At 43.8% G+C, this 17,437-nt stretch overlaps 1 protein-coding gene across 5 annotated transcripts in view; it reads left to right on the forward strand.

Annotated features, from left to right (window-relative positions):
- fhit (fragile histidine triad diadenosine triphosphatase) overlaps window positions 1-17,437 on the forward strand; it is a 214,057-nt gene that overhangs the window by 30,326 nt on the left and 166,294 nt on the right. For all 5 annotated transcript variants that reach the window (XM_086117877.1, XM_086117874.1, XM_086117875.1 and 2 more), the window contains exon 4: window positions 8,948-9,072. In XM_086117877.1, coding sequence (XP_085974003.1) covers window positions 8,967-9,072 — 106 coding nt within the window. In that variant the 5' untranslated portion in view covers window positions 8,948-8,966. The remainder of the gene's footprint in view (window positions 1-8,947; window positions 9,073-17,437) is intronic.

Consider the following 17,437-nt stretch of genomic DNA (forward strand, 5'->3'; position numbering starts at 1 on the left):
ATGGAACAGGAGAGACAAGCGTCGTGATGGTGGCATGATATAATGCCGGCTACCTGCCCACTTTCGCTTCAGTAGCTGCGTGAGTCCCCTCCGTGAGTCGTCACCTTACCGTGGTGGAGGGGTTTGTGTGTCCCAATGATCCTAGGAGCTAAGTTGTCTGGGGCTTTATGCCCCTGGCAGGGTCACCCATGGCAAACAGGTTCTAGGTGAGGGGCCAGACAAAGCACGGCTCAAAGACCCTTATGATGAGAAAAATATATGGACCAAGGTTTCCCTTGCCCGGACGCGGGTCACCGGGGCCCCCCTCTGGAGCCAGGCCTGGAGGTGGGGCTCGTTGGCAAGCGCCTGGTGGCCGGGCCTACAGCCCGAAGAGGCAACGTGGGTCCCCCTTCCCATGGGCTCACCACCCATGAGAGGGGCCAAAGGGGTCGGGTCCAATGTGAGCTGGGCGGCAGCCAAAGGCGGGGACCCTGGCGGTCCGATCCTCGGCTGCAGAAGCTAGCTCTTGGGACATGGAATGTCACCTCTCTGGCAGGGAAGGAGCCCGAGCTGGTGTGTGAGGCAGAGAATTTCCGACGGGATATAGTCGGACTTGCCTCCACACACAGCCTGGGTTCTGGTACCAGTTCTCTCGAGAGGGGTTGGACTCTCTTCCACTCTGGAGTTGCTCACGGTGAGAGGCGCAGAGCAGGTGTGGGCATACTCATTGCCCCCCGGCTCAGTGCCTGTACATTGGGGTTCACACCGGTAGACGAGAGGGTTGCCTCCCTCCGCCTTCGGGTGGGTGGACGGGTCCTGACTGTTGTTTGTGCATATGCACCAAACAGCAGCTCAGCATACCCACCCTTTTTGGAGTCCTTGGAGGGTGTGCTGGAGAGTACTCCTGCTGGGGACTCCCTTGTTCTGCTGGGGGACTTCAATGCTCACGTGGGCAATGACAGTGAGACCTGGAGGGGCGTGATTGGGAGGAACGCCCCCCCCGATCAGAACTCGAGGGGTGTTTTGTTATTGGACTTCTGTGCTCGCCACGGATTGTCCATAACGAACACCTTGTTCAAACATAAGGGTGTCCATATGTGCACTTGGCACCAGGACACCCTAGGCCGCAGTTCGATGATCGACTTTGTAGTTGTATCATCGGATTTGCGGCCGCATGTTCTGGACACTCGGGTGAAGAGAATGGCGGAGCTGTCAACTGATCACCACCTGGTGGTGAGTAGGCTCCGATGGTGGGGGAAGATGCCGGTCCGTCCTGGCAGACCCAAACGCATTGTGAGGGTTTGTTGGGAGCGTCTGGCGGAATCCCCTGTCAGAAGGAGTTTCAACTCCCACCTCCGACAGAGCTTTTCCCATGTTCCGAGGGAGGCGGGGGACATTGAGCCCGAGTGGACCATGTTCCGTGCCTCTATTGTTGAGGCGGCCAATGTGAGTTGTGGCCGTAAGGTGGTTGGTGCCTGTCGTGGCGGCAACCCCCGTACTCGCTGGTGGACACCAGCAGTAAGGGATGCCGTCAAGCTGAAGAAGGAGTCCTATCGAGCCTTTATGGCCTGTGGGACCCCAGAGGCAGCTGACGGGTATCGACTGGCCAAGCGGAACGCAGCTTCGGTGGTCGCCGAGGCAAAAACCAGAGCGTGGGAAGAGTTCGGTGAGGCCATGGAAGCCGACTTCCGGACGGCTTCGAGGAAATTCTGGTCCACCATCCGACGTCTCAGGAGGGGGAAGCAGTGCACCACTAACACTGTGTACAGTGGGGATGGGGCGCTGCTGACTTCGACTCGGGACGTTGTGAACCGTTGTGACGTTGTGGGCAGAGTACTTCGAAGACCTCCTCAACTCCACCAACACGCCTTCCTTGGAGGAAGCAGAGCCTGGGGACTCTGAGGTGGGCTCTCCTATCTCTGTGGTTGAAGTCACCGATGTGGTTAAAAAGCTCCTCGGTGGCAACGCCCCAGGGGTGGATGAGATCCGCCCGGAGTTCCTCAAGGCTCTGGATGTTGTGGGGCTGTCCTGGTTGACACGCCTCTGCAACATCGCGTGGTCAACAGGGAGAGTGCCTCTGGATTGGCAGACCGGGGTGGTAGTCCCTCTTTTTAAAAAGGGGGACCGGAGGGTGTGTTCCAACTACAGAGGGATCACACTCCTCAGCCTCCCTGGTAAGGTCTATTCAGGGGTGCTGGAGAGGAGGGTCCGTCAGGAAGTCGAGCCTCAGATTGAGGAGGAGCAGTGTGGTTTTCGTCCCGGCCGTGGACAGTGGACCAGCTCTACACCCTTAGCAGGGTCCTCGAGGGTATGTGGGAATTCGCCCAACCAGTCTACATGTGTTTTGTGGACTTGGAGAAGGCGTTTGACCGTGTCCCTCGGGGAGTTCTGTGGGGGGTGCTTCGTGGGTATGGGGTACCGAACCCCCTGATACGGGCGGTTCGGTCACTATACCACCGATGTCAGAGTTTGGTTCGCATTGCCGGCAGTAAGTCGGAATCGTTTCCAGTGGGGGTAGGACTCCGCCAAGGCTGCCCTTTGTCGCCGATTCTGTTCATAACCTTTATGGACAGAATTTCTAGGCGCAGCCGAAGCGTTGAGGGGGTCCGTTTTGGGGGCCTCAGTATTGCATCCCTGCTTTTTGCAGATGATGTGGTGCTGTTGGCTCCTTCAAACAGGGCTCTCCAACTCTCACTGGAGCGTTTCACAGCCGAGTGTGAAGCGGCTGGGATGAAGATCAGCACCTCCAAATCTGAAACCATGGTCCTCAGTCGGAAAAGGGTGGAGTGCCCCCTCCGGGTCGGGGAGGAGATCTTGCCCCAAGTGGAGGAGTTCAAGTATCTTGGGGTCTTGTTCACGAGTGGGGGCAGGAGGGAGCGAGAGATCGACAGGCGGATCGGTGCAGCGTCTGCTGTGATGCGGACGTTGTATCGGTCTGTCGTGGTGAAGAAGGAGCTGAGCCAAAGGGCGAAGCTCTCAATTTACCGGTCGATCTACGTTCCAACCCTCATCTATGGTCACGAGCTATGGGTCGTGACCGAAAGAACGAGATCCCGGTTACAAGCGGCCGAAATGAGTTTTCTCCGCAGGGTGTCCGGGCTCTCCCTTAGAGATAAGGTGAGAAGCTCGGTCATCCGGGAGGGGCTCAGAGTCGAGCCGTTTCTCCTCCACATCGAGAGGAGCCAGATGAGGTGGCTTGGGCATCTGATTCGGATGCCTCCTGAGCGCCTCCCTGGTGAGGTGTTCCGGGCATGTCCCACCGGGAGGAGACCCCGAGGAAGACCCAGGACACGCTGGAGAGACTATGTCACCCAGCTGGCCTGGGAACGTCTCGGGATCCCCCGGGGAGAGCTGGAAGAAGTAGCTAGGGAGAGGGAAGTCTGGGCTTCCCTGCTAAAGCTGTTGCCCCCGCGACCCGGCCCTGGATAAGCGGTAGATGATGGATGGATGGATGGATAGCTGCGTGAGTATCACAGGTCAAGCTGTGACAGCCAGGCCGGATGACATTTGGTGAGTTTTCGTTCATTTTCGTACATTTTTAGTTCCTCAAAATGGCAAATCTTCAAGAAAAAGAAGAAGCAGAAGAAGAATTCCTGTAAAAACATTACCGTACATTGCACTAGGCTATGTTGAACAAGTGGATTTGAGCGGCAACCTGCACTTTTGCAGTGTTTGCTCCACTCTGTGACCACTTGAGGGCATGTTGGTGTGGGTGTGTGTGACATGAATTCATACACAAGAGAGTTGGCCTATGGGTGACCACTCTGGACTGTTGCTGTGTTTTATTTATTTTTTCATCTGATTTGTTGATGATAGTATTTTCTTTGCGTTTTGTCAACCTTTAATCGCAGTAACACAATTTTATTGATGTATTGTCGCAGAGAGAGGACCACAGGGGATAGTTATTCTCTTCGAGGCTCCTTTCAGGCTGATTATGGGTCGTCATGTGCCGTGTTTGGGTAGGCACAAGGCAGAGTAGGTGAAAGATTTTTAATTTTTTATTTTTTTACCCGTTCGGTTTTTTTCCTTTTCTTATTTTTCTTTTATCTTGTCTGCACTTCATAATTACCCGATAATGGTGGGGAAATATGAATATGCCTTGTTCAATATCTGTGTTAAATTTTGACGAGTTGAGTGGTGAAATTTGTCAGTTTTAATGTGATTGGGCTGAATGGGTCTGTCAGGCGGAAAAGAGTTTTTTGAGTTGATTGCCCTTATACAAGAAACCCATTTGGAGACAATGGAACATTAGAAATTGAGAAAGGATTGGCTGGGTCAGGTCACATCATCTTTTACCTCCAAAGCTAGGGGGGTGGGTCTTTTAAATAAATAAGGTCACCCCATAACAATTGACAAAACTATAACGGACACATTGAACTGTCAAACATACTCGGAGACCTGGACTCTCGTAAATTATTATGCACCCAATTTTGATAACAGGCCAAAAAATTGAACTCATGGGGCAGTAGTGTCTGAGTATTTATCTGAACACTGTCAGACACCTCTAATGAGGGATTTTTTTGGCAATATTTTCAGATAATTACTCCTTTATCTTTTGAGCAGATGAAATTATTTCATGATGCACAGGTGCAGTGAAAAAAAGGAAATAAATACATAAATAATGGAAGGTTGAAATTATTCATTAAATGTTAAAATAACTTTTGAAATAAACAGTGACGAACACATCAAAATAAATAAATGCATAATGGAATAAAAAAATTGATGACATGACATGCATTGATTTATTTAGTTATGTCCATCCATCCATTTTCCGAACCGCTTGATCCTCACTAGGGTCGCGGGGGGTGATGGTGCCATCTCCGGGCAGTAGGCGGGGGACACCCTGAATTAGTTGCCAGCCAATCGCAGGGCACACAGAGACGAACAACCATCCACGCCCACACTCACACCCAGGGACAATTTAGAGCGTCCAATCAGCCTGACATGCATGTTTTTTGGAATGTGGGAGGAAACCGGAGCCCCCGGAGAAAACCCATGCAGGCCCGGGGAGAACATGCAAACTCCACACAGGGAGGCCGGAGCTGGAATCGAACCCGGTACCTCTGCACTGTGAAGCCGACGTGCTAACCACTGGACTACCGGGCCGCCCTATTTAGTTATGTACTGTATGTATTTCATTTTGGCCTGTTTGGTGCGCGATACTTGGGGTCCAGGTGGCATTCAGTTTGACCATGCTAAAAGTCAATTTTGCTGACTTTGAACATTCACTGCCCTCTCACAGAAGCAATGTGGGAATTCATTGGAGGCCTTTGTTCGTTTTTAAGTATTTCTCAGAAACCAGTGAAAGGGTGACTCTTAAGTTTCTTTGATGAGAGTTACGTGATCTTGGAGAGCATTTGCTGTCTTAATGAACATCATCATCTGTATTCACACATGGTGAGTACACATTTGATCTATAGTGGATTCCTTCGGTTTTTGTGCTAAGACCAGTGCATTGCAACATGGGCCTTCCAAGGCTACTGGATGGACTTTGAAGTTAGGCCTTATTTTTTTCTGTTAAGACTTCCCACGTGTCCATCACAAACCTCCTTATCCTCTTGAGTACCGATGTGCACTCCAACTGGGAGCCCCGGGAGCCCTCTTGGTTAGAGACCGACAACTGTGCGGGTTTTTTAATTTTTTTCCGGACATGAATTATTCAGAACAGGACAGTTTGGAGGAAGCTGTCTTTTCCAATGATGCCCTGAGTGCAAACAAATACTTTATTTTGCTTTGTATTCTCACATTTTTGACTTTAGTGAGTACACCCTGAACTAGTTGCCAGCCAATCGTAGGGCACACACAGGCAAACAACCATTTCCGATCACATTTAGAGACAATTTAGAGTGTTCCATTAACCTGCCATGCATGTTATTTGAGATGTGGGAGGACACCAGAGGGAGAAAACCCATGCAGGCAGGCGGAGAACATCCAAACGCCACACAGGAAGGCCGGAGCCGGAAACGAACCCTGCGCCTCTGCACTGTGAGGTGGATGTGCTCACCAGTGGCCCACCATGGCGCCCACAAACAAACAAACAAAATCAGCTTCTATATGAAACTTTAACATATATTACCGCACTTCAGCAAAAAGTAATGGGGATGTTTTAGTCAACAGCAGATTGGAGCAGGTGTCTATTTGTGGTCTTTTGTGATGATAAGGAAAGCTTTTACAGGTGTACTCTATTATAGTGTAAGTCAAGAACAATTCTAATTAAAAATAGAATAACATGGGCTCTTCTGGAAGAATGTCGCAAAAAAGCAAGAGGCAAGGCTCTGAGCAAAGAACTTGTGTAGCTTGTGGAACATAAACGTAGACACACACAGAAATGCTGAGCGAGCATATTTATACTGGAATACAAAGCACAGGAAAACCACAGGCTCCACTGAGATGTCACATGACTTTCCCCATATAGTTAAGTTTGATTGATTGATTGATAATGTCTTGTATCCTCATTTTCTGCACTAAAGTTTATTTGTCAGCTTCTACCTAAGAAAGACTTTTTTTTCTGTGTGTAATCAGTCTCTGTATACTTGTGTGTCGTTAAAATCCTGTATTCTTAATCACTGGCAGTTGTAGACAGTTTTACCTGGGGTGGTAAGGGCATGGCGAGGGGTTCAGTGAGAACGGTGGAGATTATACCCCCCCCCCCCCCACACACACACACACATACGCAAACACATGCAGGAACAAACACGTTTCTAATTCAGATTTCATCTTCTGCATTCCCTGGCAAGTTAAACGTCTGTCACGTGACTAACATAGCTTAATGTTAAGCACATATCCAGTTCGTGTAGGCTGTGCAATGATAATTCTCAAACAAGGTTACCCCTAACGATTATTTTTCTAGTCGACTAGTCACTGATCTCAGAAGAATTGAGGCTGTAAGCAACAGGTGTCACACTCCGGTCCTCAAAGGCCGTTATCATGGATATTTTCCATCTTTCCCTGCTGCGACACACCGGATTCAAATGATCAGGATCATTACCAGGGTTCTGCAGAGCTTTCTGATGAGCTGATCATTTGAATCAGGTGTGTTGCAGCAGGGAGAGATGGAGAAATGGACACCCGTGGCTTCCAGCTGGAATTCTTTAATGTAAAAGCGCTGTATAAATAAAGATGTATGGTGTATTAAATTGTGTATATCAACTAAAAATAAAGACAAGGAAGATGATAAGACATTCAGCCTTGTAACTTCTGTTCGCATGATACTGTGGCCTCAATATTTTTAGATGTAATTGTTCGGTGCATTTTCAAATAGAACCAAAAACTACTGTATAAACTAGGCAGACTTACACTCTAAATAATATGAAAGTATCTAAGAGCCCAGAAATAAATGCATGGAAACATATTTCATTCTTCAGTTTTGTTTTTTTTTTAATGTAGGAGACGTTGATAGAGGCATTTCAATGAACATATTATTGTATTTCAATGCACATGTTGAATCCAATGCCTCAAGAACTTTAAGTGCAGGCATTGGCAACACTCACACCATGAGAACGGATTTTTCTTTTAGCCACTCAAATCGAAGATTCACCTCTTTTCGTCTTCTTACGTGATGTGTGAGTTTCTCATTCGTTCGGCAAATATCATTTCTGACTGGTTGAGCTCCATGTGTATTGGCGGGAGATTAATGGTTGCGGATGCTATCAGACCAAGATTAAAAATTCACTTTCAAGGTGCACTTTGCAAGAAAAAAAAATTACTTAGTGTGGCTAGTTCAACCAACACTGCTTTGCTGAGTGGCTTGTTTCAAGAAGTTTTTTTTTTTTTTTTGGATGGGTGAGTAATATGTATGAATGGAAGTGAGCATACACAGAAGCTCCCACATCTTCATTAGCATCTGTGGTTAGTATGATGTAATAAATTTTACGAAAGTTTTTACCTTGATAAAAATTGATTGTGAAGTACTATATTCTACTGTTGAGGTTTGGGGTTGTTCAGGTGATGTATTAGAAGATAAAGGTAACTTTTGGTGTATCCTCAAATACGTGAAATGCTCTTCTTGAATGCCATACATCAGCCTCTTTTGTATCGAAATGTGCGGGTGAGAGTGCTTCAATGGGAGACGATTATAGACAATTGTCCGTGAATCTGCAAGGTTGATTTTCGTAACAGTTTTGTAACATGCTCCACAGCGTGAACAACGAAATTGTTTGATTGTGTTTTTTATTTATTTTTTATTTTAAGATGTGGATTAGGTCACAAAATACTCACTGATGGCCTCGGTCCCAAACTCACCGCCCAACACTGGTATATGTGGCGTGGCTTGGCCGAAACCTTCTCTGTCAAAATTTGGTCAGGTTAATAATTTTTTTTTTTTCGTAATTGGTACTGTTGGTCAGTCCCTATATCCCCCCTACAAAATAAATTCTGTAGGGGGGATATAGAATTTATGTTGTGATTTCCTCGCTTGACTTTTTGTTTAGATGCATTATTTTCAATTTTCGTAGTTTCATTTAAGTACAATAATAGTTCATTTACATTTTTCAGAGGCGGTCATAAACGCCTCTCAAGTTGAACAGACGCCTCTCGAGTTGAATGGAAGGAGCGTAGCACCATCTAGTGGAGGCATTGGAGATTGCGCCTTTTAATACGAAGCGTCAAATGTATGAAAAAAATGGACAAAATAGCCATTCATTGAAGGTGCGCCTCATAATCCAGTGTCTTTTCGTGCGGAAAATACGGTACAATATTGTAACGAAGGTGAATAAAATTTCTTAGAAATGTTCCTCTTGTCCTTTTAAAACATTGTAGTCACTTCTACATACAATAATTCACTGCAGATTGGTCATACACCATAGTACATAGCATTGGTATACTGAACTGCATGATGAAATAGATTGTTTGTTTGTTTTTTAATATGATGGTCGCCACATATCCATTTTCAGTGTACAGTGGTGGACAGCATCATGATTTTATCCAACATATGACATTACTGACACCTGCTTTCTCTGCATCTCTTCAGGCTTTGCAGTGAATTTGACATGTCGACCCTGCGCTTTGGACAACACATTATCAAGGCCTCTGCCGTGTTCTTGCAGACAGAATTGTCCTTTGCACTGGTCAACAGGAAGCCTGTGGTGCCTGGACGTATCCTTAACCACGAGGTGTGTGAGGTAGGCCTGCTACAAAAGAATAATTGCTCTAAAACCTCGCACGTTATGTCAAGTTAAATTGTTGATCCATGAAACATGTATCTATAGTCATAGCAGAGTACTGATACAAAGTGTGGTAAAGAATCAACGGGGTTTACACCATTTGGCTTTGAAGAATCATTTGTTTTATACAAAATATAAATGTTTGGACTACTTTTATTTTTCATTCATTGAGCATTTGCATTTTCAGGTGGAGGCATTGACCATCCACCTGGCTTACAGTCTGGGTGCTCAGTGTCAGATATTTCCGATTTAGAGTTCAATCCCGTCGCTTCCTTTTTAGATACAATGTGTCGGACCATTTCTGTTTTATACTTAGCAGCCATGAAACATTGAATAATTGTAGATGATTTGAATGCCAAACAGTCAAGCATTGATCAACATATACTCTTGGTACTCTATATAAATAGAAGCAGGCATGCACGCAGAGAAAAATATGCAGTGTCTTTCGTGCTCTTCTCGCTACAAACTTTCAAACAGATACACATATAGATAGAAACCACACACCGGCACACAATAACGTTGGCGAATTGAGTTTGATACCTGATAACCGTCATTTTCACACAATAGTCATGATTGACACACTCCTACACACACAGTAAATATAGAAAAATATAAGCTGTCTGTAAATTTGCCGATTCTGTTGATACATGTTCATAAGATCGTATACTCTTACACAATAGTCTCGATTGATCTACAGACTTATTTTTAGGTCCAAATTGAAATTAATATTTCACTGTGTTGGTTTTTGAAAGTTGTTGTTGTTGTTGTTGTTGTTTATTGAACATAAAACATATACAGTAATAATTTGACAGAAAATAAGGTAGATAAAATAGTAAAAAGAAAGAAATCAGTCTTCATTCAACACAGTTATTATGTTCAAGGGAGTAGGAAGAAGTAAAAAACTTATCTAGTCCTACCCCGTTATGTGTTTATATCTAATAAATCATTTTTATATCAATCAGAAAAGAAAAAAAGTAAGAAGAAAGAAGTCTCCATTAAGGCTCATACTTTACCCTTAACCGTGATATTTTTACAACTTTTGGTTTGTATCGGGATTATATACATCCACACCCTGGCACTCTTGTGTCAATTTTCTCTTGTATTCATAATGGATATTTCAATACCTTTCTCTATTTATCAACTTAGTTCTGATTTATCATTATATTTAATGTTTAGAATTTATCATTTTAACTCTGATTGATGTAGGTTGTTTGTACTATTTTTTTAAATTTGTTTTTGAACTCAGCAAGCGATTTACTCATTTTCAGGTCCGTTTCGAAATTATTCCACAGATTAACACCTTTGACAGATACACTTCTTTGCTTGATGGTTGTTCTTGTTTTGAGTTTTTTGAATAAGTTGGTACCTCTTAAATCATAGCTGCTTTCTCGAATTTCGAAAAACTTCTGAATGTTTTGGCAGAGCAGGTTATTGTGTGCTTTGTACATTAATTGGGCGATTTTAAAGTCAACCAGGTCATAAAATGTCATCGTATTTAATTTGATAAATAGTGGATTTGTGGGTTCCGTATATTTTGATCTATTAATAATTCGAATTGCTTTTTTTTTGTAGTTTTAGAATAGGGAGTGTGTTTGTTTTGCAGGCATTTCCCCATATTTCCACACAGTAGGTCATATATGGTAATAATAATGAAGTGTATAATGTGTACAAAGATCTCTTATTTAGCACTTCCTTGGTTTTGTAGAGGATCCCTACGGTTTTGGCTATTTTTCTTTTTACGTTATCGATATGTGGCTTCCAACATAGTTTTGATTCTATTACTAATCCGAGAAACTTGGTTTCATACGCTCTTTCTATCTCAATTGAGTTTACCATAATTTTAGCTTGGTGTTTGATTGGTCTTGTGCCAAAAACATTTAACTTCGATTTTTTCAGGTTAAGTGACAATTTATTTCTGTCGAACCAGTTTTTTAATTTGTTTAATTCGTTTTCTACGGTTGTCAGGAGCTGTTTCAGATTTATTCCAGAACAGTAGAAAGTTGTATCATCAGCAAATAGGACACATTTAAATTGTTTTGAGACCTTGCAGATATCATTTATATATAAGATGAATAGTTTTGGACCAAGCACTGACCCCTGAGGAACTCCATGAGTGATTTTCAGTTGATTCGTTTTTTTTAATGTTGAGCTGCACGTACTGATATCTGTTTTCTAAATAACTTTTTATCCATGTATAAGCTACACCTTTAATGCCATATCTTTCCTGTTTTTTCAATAATATACTGTGATATATTGTCAAAAGCTTTTTTTAGATCTAGGAAAACCCCAACAGTAAATTCTTTGTTGTCTATATTAGTGGCTATTGCTTCCACAAACTCCATAACTGCCATTGAGGTGGTCCGTTTTTCCCTGAAGCCATATTGATTCTCACTTAACAGTGCATGCTTTTGTATAAAGCTATCAAGTCTGCGAGAAAATAGTTTTTCTAATATTTTTGAAAATTGTGGTAGTAGTGATATTGGTCTATAATTTGTAAACAGATGTCTTTCTCAACTTTTATAGATTGGAATAACTTTAGCAATTTTCATTTTTGATGGAAAGATACCAGCTTTGAATGACAGGTTGCATATGTGCGTGAAAGGTCACACTACATATTCTATAATCTGCTTTATTATTGTCATATCAATATTAAAGCAATCAGTTGACTTTTTATTTTTAAAAGTTTTTATAATATTTGATACTTCTTCTTGTTTTACAGCAGTAAGGAACATCGTGGAGGAGTTTTTTTCTACGTATCTATCTATTTCAAACAAATTTGTTGGATCAGGAATTTGTTTTGCTAGGTTACTGCCGATGTTGACAAAATACTCATTAAATTCAGTTGCTATTTCTGCAGTTTTTTCCAAAATAGTATTTTTGCCTTTGATAAAATACTCTGGATAATCCATTATTTTAGGACTATTTCTGATTACTTGGTTAAGTATTTTCCATATTTCTTGTGTATTACTTTTATTCTGCTCTAGTAGTGCATGATAATGATCTGTTTTACTTGTTCTTATAATATTTACTAGTTTATTTTTATAGGTCTTATATTTTTTTTCTGCTTCTTCAGTTCTCAATTTTAAAAACAATTTATATAAATTGTTTTTCTTTTTACATGCGTTTTCTATGCCTTTCGTTATCCATGGCTTACTTGGGTCTTTATACTTTTTGGAGACTTTAGTTAATGGAAAATGTTTATCATATAAGGAGATTATGGTAGACTGAAATACTTCAAAGGCTGTATTTGGGTCTTCGTTTGAGTAGACCTCGGTCCAGTTTTGTTTTTCTAGGTCTTGCTTAAAAGCATCGATGGAGCGTTGGGTTCTTAGTCTTATTTCTGTTATGTGAGTTGTTGACTTAGCTTTTCTATCAAAAGAATTATGAAAAACTGCAAAGACAGGTCGGTGGTCACTTATGTCATTAATGAGAAGTCCACTTTCCATTTTATGATCAATCTTATTTATAAATATGTTATCTATTAATGTGGCCGTGTCAACTGTTATTCTGCTAGGTTTCAGGATTACTGGGAAAAAGCTGTTGCTGTACATAGTATTTATGAAGTCAGTTGTTTTTTTTTGTGTCTATTTGGGTTTAATAAGTCAATGTTAAAGTCACCACATATTCGTGTTTTCTTATCGTTGTAGTAACTGGGCATATCTGTTAGTTTTTTATTGAATGTGTCAATACATGATCCCGGTGTCCTATAGATGCAACTTATGATGATATTTGATGCCTTTTTATTATGTATTTCAATGGTTAGACATTCCATTAGGTTTTCTATTGTGTTTGTCAATCTCTCGATTTTACTGCATTTAAGTGCTTTGTCTACATATATTGCAACCCCCCCTCCTTTTTTGTTTTCCCTATTAGTTGCAAACATTTCATAACCTTCTATTTCCATTTCAGTTGTTTTATCTTCATCAAGCCAAGTTTCTGATATGGCAATTATTGTAAATTTATTGAATTTAGTCAGGTATTCTTTGATTTTTGTGAAGTTTTTATAGAGACTTCTACTGTTTAAGTGTATTACTGAAAGTGCATTTTCCAATTTTATATTAGTGTTGAATTGTTCATCCAGGTAATAGTCAGAGTTTGTTACCCTTTGTTTGTTCTTGAAGAAGTTATTGTCTGGGTCCAAATTGTTCTCGGGATCGAATGGCTTATAGTCAATACCTTCAAAGGGTTGGAAGTCCATGTTTTTGGGATGTGAATTTCCCGCTCCCACGCGGTCGTCGCTGGCTCCCTCGCGGTCGTCGTTGGTTCCCTCGCTGTCGTCGCTCGCTCTCTCGCCGTCATCACTGGCTCCCTCGCGGTTGCTGGCTGGACGTCTCCTGGGTCCCTCGTGGTCGCTGGCTCCCTTGCGGTCGTCGCCGACTCCCTCACGCTCGCTGGCTGGCTGCCTCCCGGCTCTCTCACGCGCGCTGGCTGGTTGTCTCCCGGCTCCCTCAGGCTCGCTGTCTCCCGGCTCCCTCGCGGTCGCTGGCTCCCCTGCAGTCGTCGCTGGTTTCCTCTCGGTCGTCTCTGGCTCCCTTGCGGTGGTCGCTGGCTGGTTGTCTCCCGGCTTCCTCGCGGTCGCTGGCTTCCCTGCGGTCGTCGCTGGCTTCCTCGCGGTCATCACTGGCTCCCTCACGGTCGGTCGTCGTTGGCTCCCTCGCTGTCGGTCGGTCTTGAAAAGTTATTTTCCGGGTCCAAGTTGTTCTCAGGGTCAAATGTCTTGTGGTCAGTAGGGTTGGAAGTCATCAAAGGGTTGGAAGGGTCATCAAAGAGTTCGAAGTCCATGTTTTTTGGTATGTGAATTTCCTGCTTCAGTAGGGTCAGAGTTTTTATCGTCGGGTGGTAAACAATTCTCAGTATGCTGCTTGATGGTGTTGAACTCAAGCCTGTTGTGTTGGAGTACTGGTGCGGGGGTGGACGATAAGTTTGTCATGTCTTAAGTAGGCAGTTTCCCCTCTGTCACGTGCAGCTTTTAATTTTGGGAGGAGCTCTTTTCTTTTTTGTCGTACGGCATCTGTAAAGTCTTCGTTGATGTGGATGTTGGAGCCTTTTAAGTATTTTGCTTTTTGTAGGATCCTTGATCTGTCCTTGTACTTTAGAAATTTCACCACAACTGGCCTCGGTCGAGGTCTTCCAGGTTCTTGTCTTCCTGTGCGGTGAGCTCTCTCCACCTCAATTTGCCCCTGTATCAGCAGCTTCTCCTTGAGGATCTTTTGAACTTTTTCCTCTGTTTCAGTCCACGTTTCTCCCGGTTTTTCCTCAATTCCATCAATTACCAAGTTGTTTCTTCTTGACTGTCCTTCCAAGTAGTCCATCTTGTCTGTTAATACAAGCATGCCGTCACATATTTTGTAGAATTCTGTTTGCATGTCTTTGGAATGGCCAGTTTGACAGATTCGATTTTTTTTTAATGTCGTCTACCTCTTTTTGGGTAAAGTTGATGCTGGTTTTTATTTCTTGGACTTCCCTGGTAAAAGTGTCAAGTCGTGAGTTTGTTGAGTCTATTATCATCTTGACAAATCCTTTGAAATGTTCCTGTTGTTGTTGCAAGAGCGCCGTAAAAAGCTCTTTTTGTTGCTGGAGTAATTAGTTTACTTGAGTGAGGGTCAGGAAGTCCTCATCCTGCTTTGTGTCTTGCTTCTGTTTGGGTGGCATTTTGTCGGGTCTCGTTGCTAGCCGGTTGTATGCTAGTTTTTGACGTGTCCAGTGGGCTTGCTGCTGGGTGTTTCTAACGTGGCAAGTGGGTTTGCCGGCTCCCTCACGCTCGCTGGCGTTCGGCTGGTTGGTCTCTGGTGGTGGGTTCCAGCTGCGTAGCGACTGTTCGCAGTTAGCTTCCGTGCTAACGTCCGCGGTTAGCTTCCGTGCTAACGAGCTAGCGTTTCGTCCAACCCCCTCTTCACGTCGCCAATTTCTACACACGCGCTGCCACCATGTTTCGCTCTGTTCTTTACTTTCAAATGTGGGAAAGCTTCACACGAGAGAAATGTTGACTTTGCTGTTGCTGCTCCTTCTTTCCGCTTGGCAATGCGTAGCAACTCACAATTTAGCATGTGATGCGTTCAATGAAGGCAAGAAAAATTGAAACTGGTGTAGTAGAATATAGAATAGTGTCACCTCTTACAAACAGTAAACAGTCCTGGTCCAATATAAATATACATTCCTGAAAGTCACAGTTGACAAGAATAAAAGGTTTTCATCCAATTACATGTGAAATGAATGTGGGTCATTTTCGAACCACTTATGGATGTTTTGGGTAGTAAAACAAAAAGTAAAATATTCAAATCCAACCCACAACGCATTATACATTTCCGTAAAATCAAGGAGATTAACCCGGACAATTTAGAATCACTTATCAACAACCTCCCCAGTACTGATTGTCTTTTTACAACAGATGAGTTTTTGACACACTACAATACAAACCTCCATAACATTCTCAATACCCTGGCCCCACTCAAAACCCGAACTGTCTCCTTCAACCAAACAGCACCCTGGTTTACCCCTACCCTCAGACAACTTAAATCAAAAGGCCGTCAACTTGAAAGATTATACAGAAAAACTGGTCTCACTATTCATAAAGAAATGTACACTACCCACTTTCTCCATTACAAGCACTCAATATCCAAAGCCAAATCAATCTTCTACTCTGGTTTTATCAGTTCCAATGAAGGTAACCCCAGATCACTCTTTTCACTCATTTCTAAACTCACCAAACCTGCTGACACTCTTCCCTCACATCTCTATTCCACTGATTTTTGTAATACTCTGGCCTCATTTTTTACATCCAAAATCCAATTTATCCACCAGCAGCTCACCCCTTCATCTGCTCCCAACCCTCCTTCTCCATTCTCCCCGGTTCCTACACACCTCTTCTCTGCATTCACCTCCCCATCTGTCCATCAAATCTCCATCTTAATCCAGAAGTCCAAATCCTCTACTTGTCAACTTGACCCTCTCCCTACTGTTCTAGTCAAAGCTTCTATCCCGGCCCTCTCCCCTCTCATCACTAACATTATTCAAACTTCCCTCTCTACTGGCATTGTACCCTCCCATCTCAAAACTGCTGCTGTCACTCCCATACTGAAGAAACCTGGCTCTGATCCCTCCGACTTGAATAACTTTCGTCCCATATCAAACCTCCCGTTCATCTCCAAACCTCTAGAAAAAACAGTAGCTGCTCAACTTCACACCCATCTTTCCTCCAATAACCTCTACGAACAATTTCAATCTGGCTTCCGTCCCCTCCATAGTACCGAAACTGCCCTCCTCAAAATATGCAATGACCTTCTTCTCTCTGTCGACTCCGGTTCACTCGCCATCCTCCTCCTGCTTGACCTCAGTGCAGCCTTTGACACCATCTCTCACTCCATCCTCCTCGACAGACTCTCCTCCATTGGCATCACCAGCATCCCCCTATCCTGGTTCCGCTCCTATCTTTCTGACCGCACCCAGTTTATCCAGCTCAAATGTTTTAGATCTCACCCCTTTCCCCTCACCTCAGGTGTTCCTCAGGGTTCTGTCCTTGGTCCCTTGCTGTTTCTAATCTATCTTCTCCCCCTTGGTAATATCTTCAGGAAACATCACATTCACTTTCACTGCTACGCGGATGACACCCAGCTCTACATCTCTACCAAACCTAATACCATACTCCCACCATCCTACCTAACCAACTGCCTGCAGGAATTAAAATCTTGGTTCACCTCAAACTTCCTCAAATTGAATAGCAATAAAACTGAACTCCTCCTCATTGGCACCAAATCCACCCTAAACAAAATAGACCATTTCTCCATTCCCTTTGACAGCTCTTCCATCTCCCCCTCTCCTCAGGTCAAGAGTCTGGGTGTCATCCTTGATAGCACCCTCTCCTTCACCTCACATATCAACCACATCACTCGTTCTGCATATTATCATCTTAGAAACATTCACCGGCTCCGCTCTTCTCTCACTCCTCAGTCCACTGCTATACTTGTTCATACCCTCGTCACCTCGCGACTCGATTACTGTAATTCCCTCCTGCTCGGTCTCCCTCAAAAAAACCCTCCATAAGCTTCAGCTGGTCCAAAATTCAGCCGCCCGCATTATCACACTCACACCATACATAAACCATATTACACCTGTCCTCCAACATCTCCACTGGCTCCCCATTTTACACCGCATTCAATATAAAATCCTGCTCCTCACATTCAAATCCATCCATAACCTAGCCCCTCCATACCTATCTGACCTCATCCATATTCCTACACCTGTCCGCTCTCTTCGTTCTTCCTCCTCTCTCCTCCTCTCTGTCCCCCCTGCTCGCCTCG

The sequence above is a fragment of the Hippocampus guttulatus genome, chromosome 8, assembly GCF_054856545.1.
Source record: "Hippocampus guttulatus isolate MCC_2025c chromosome 8, RoL_Hgut_1.0, whole genome shotgun sequence".
Lineage (NCBI taxonomy): Eukaryota > Metazoa > Chordata > Actinopteri > Syngnathiformes > Syngnathidae > Hippocampus > Hippocampus guttulatus.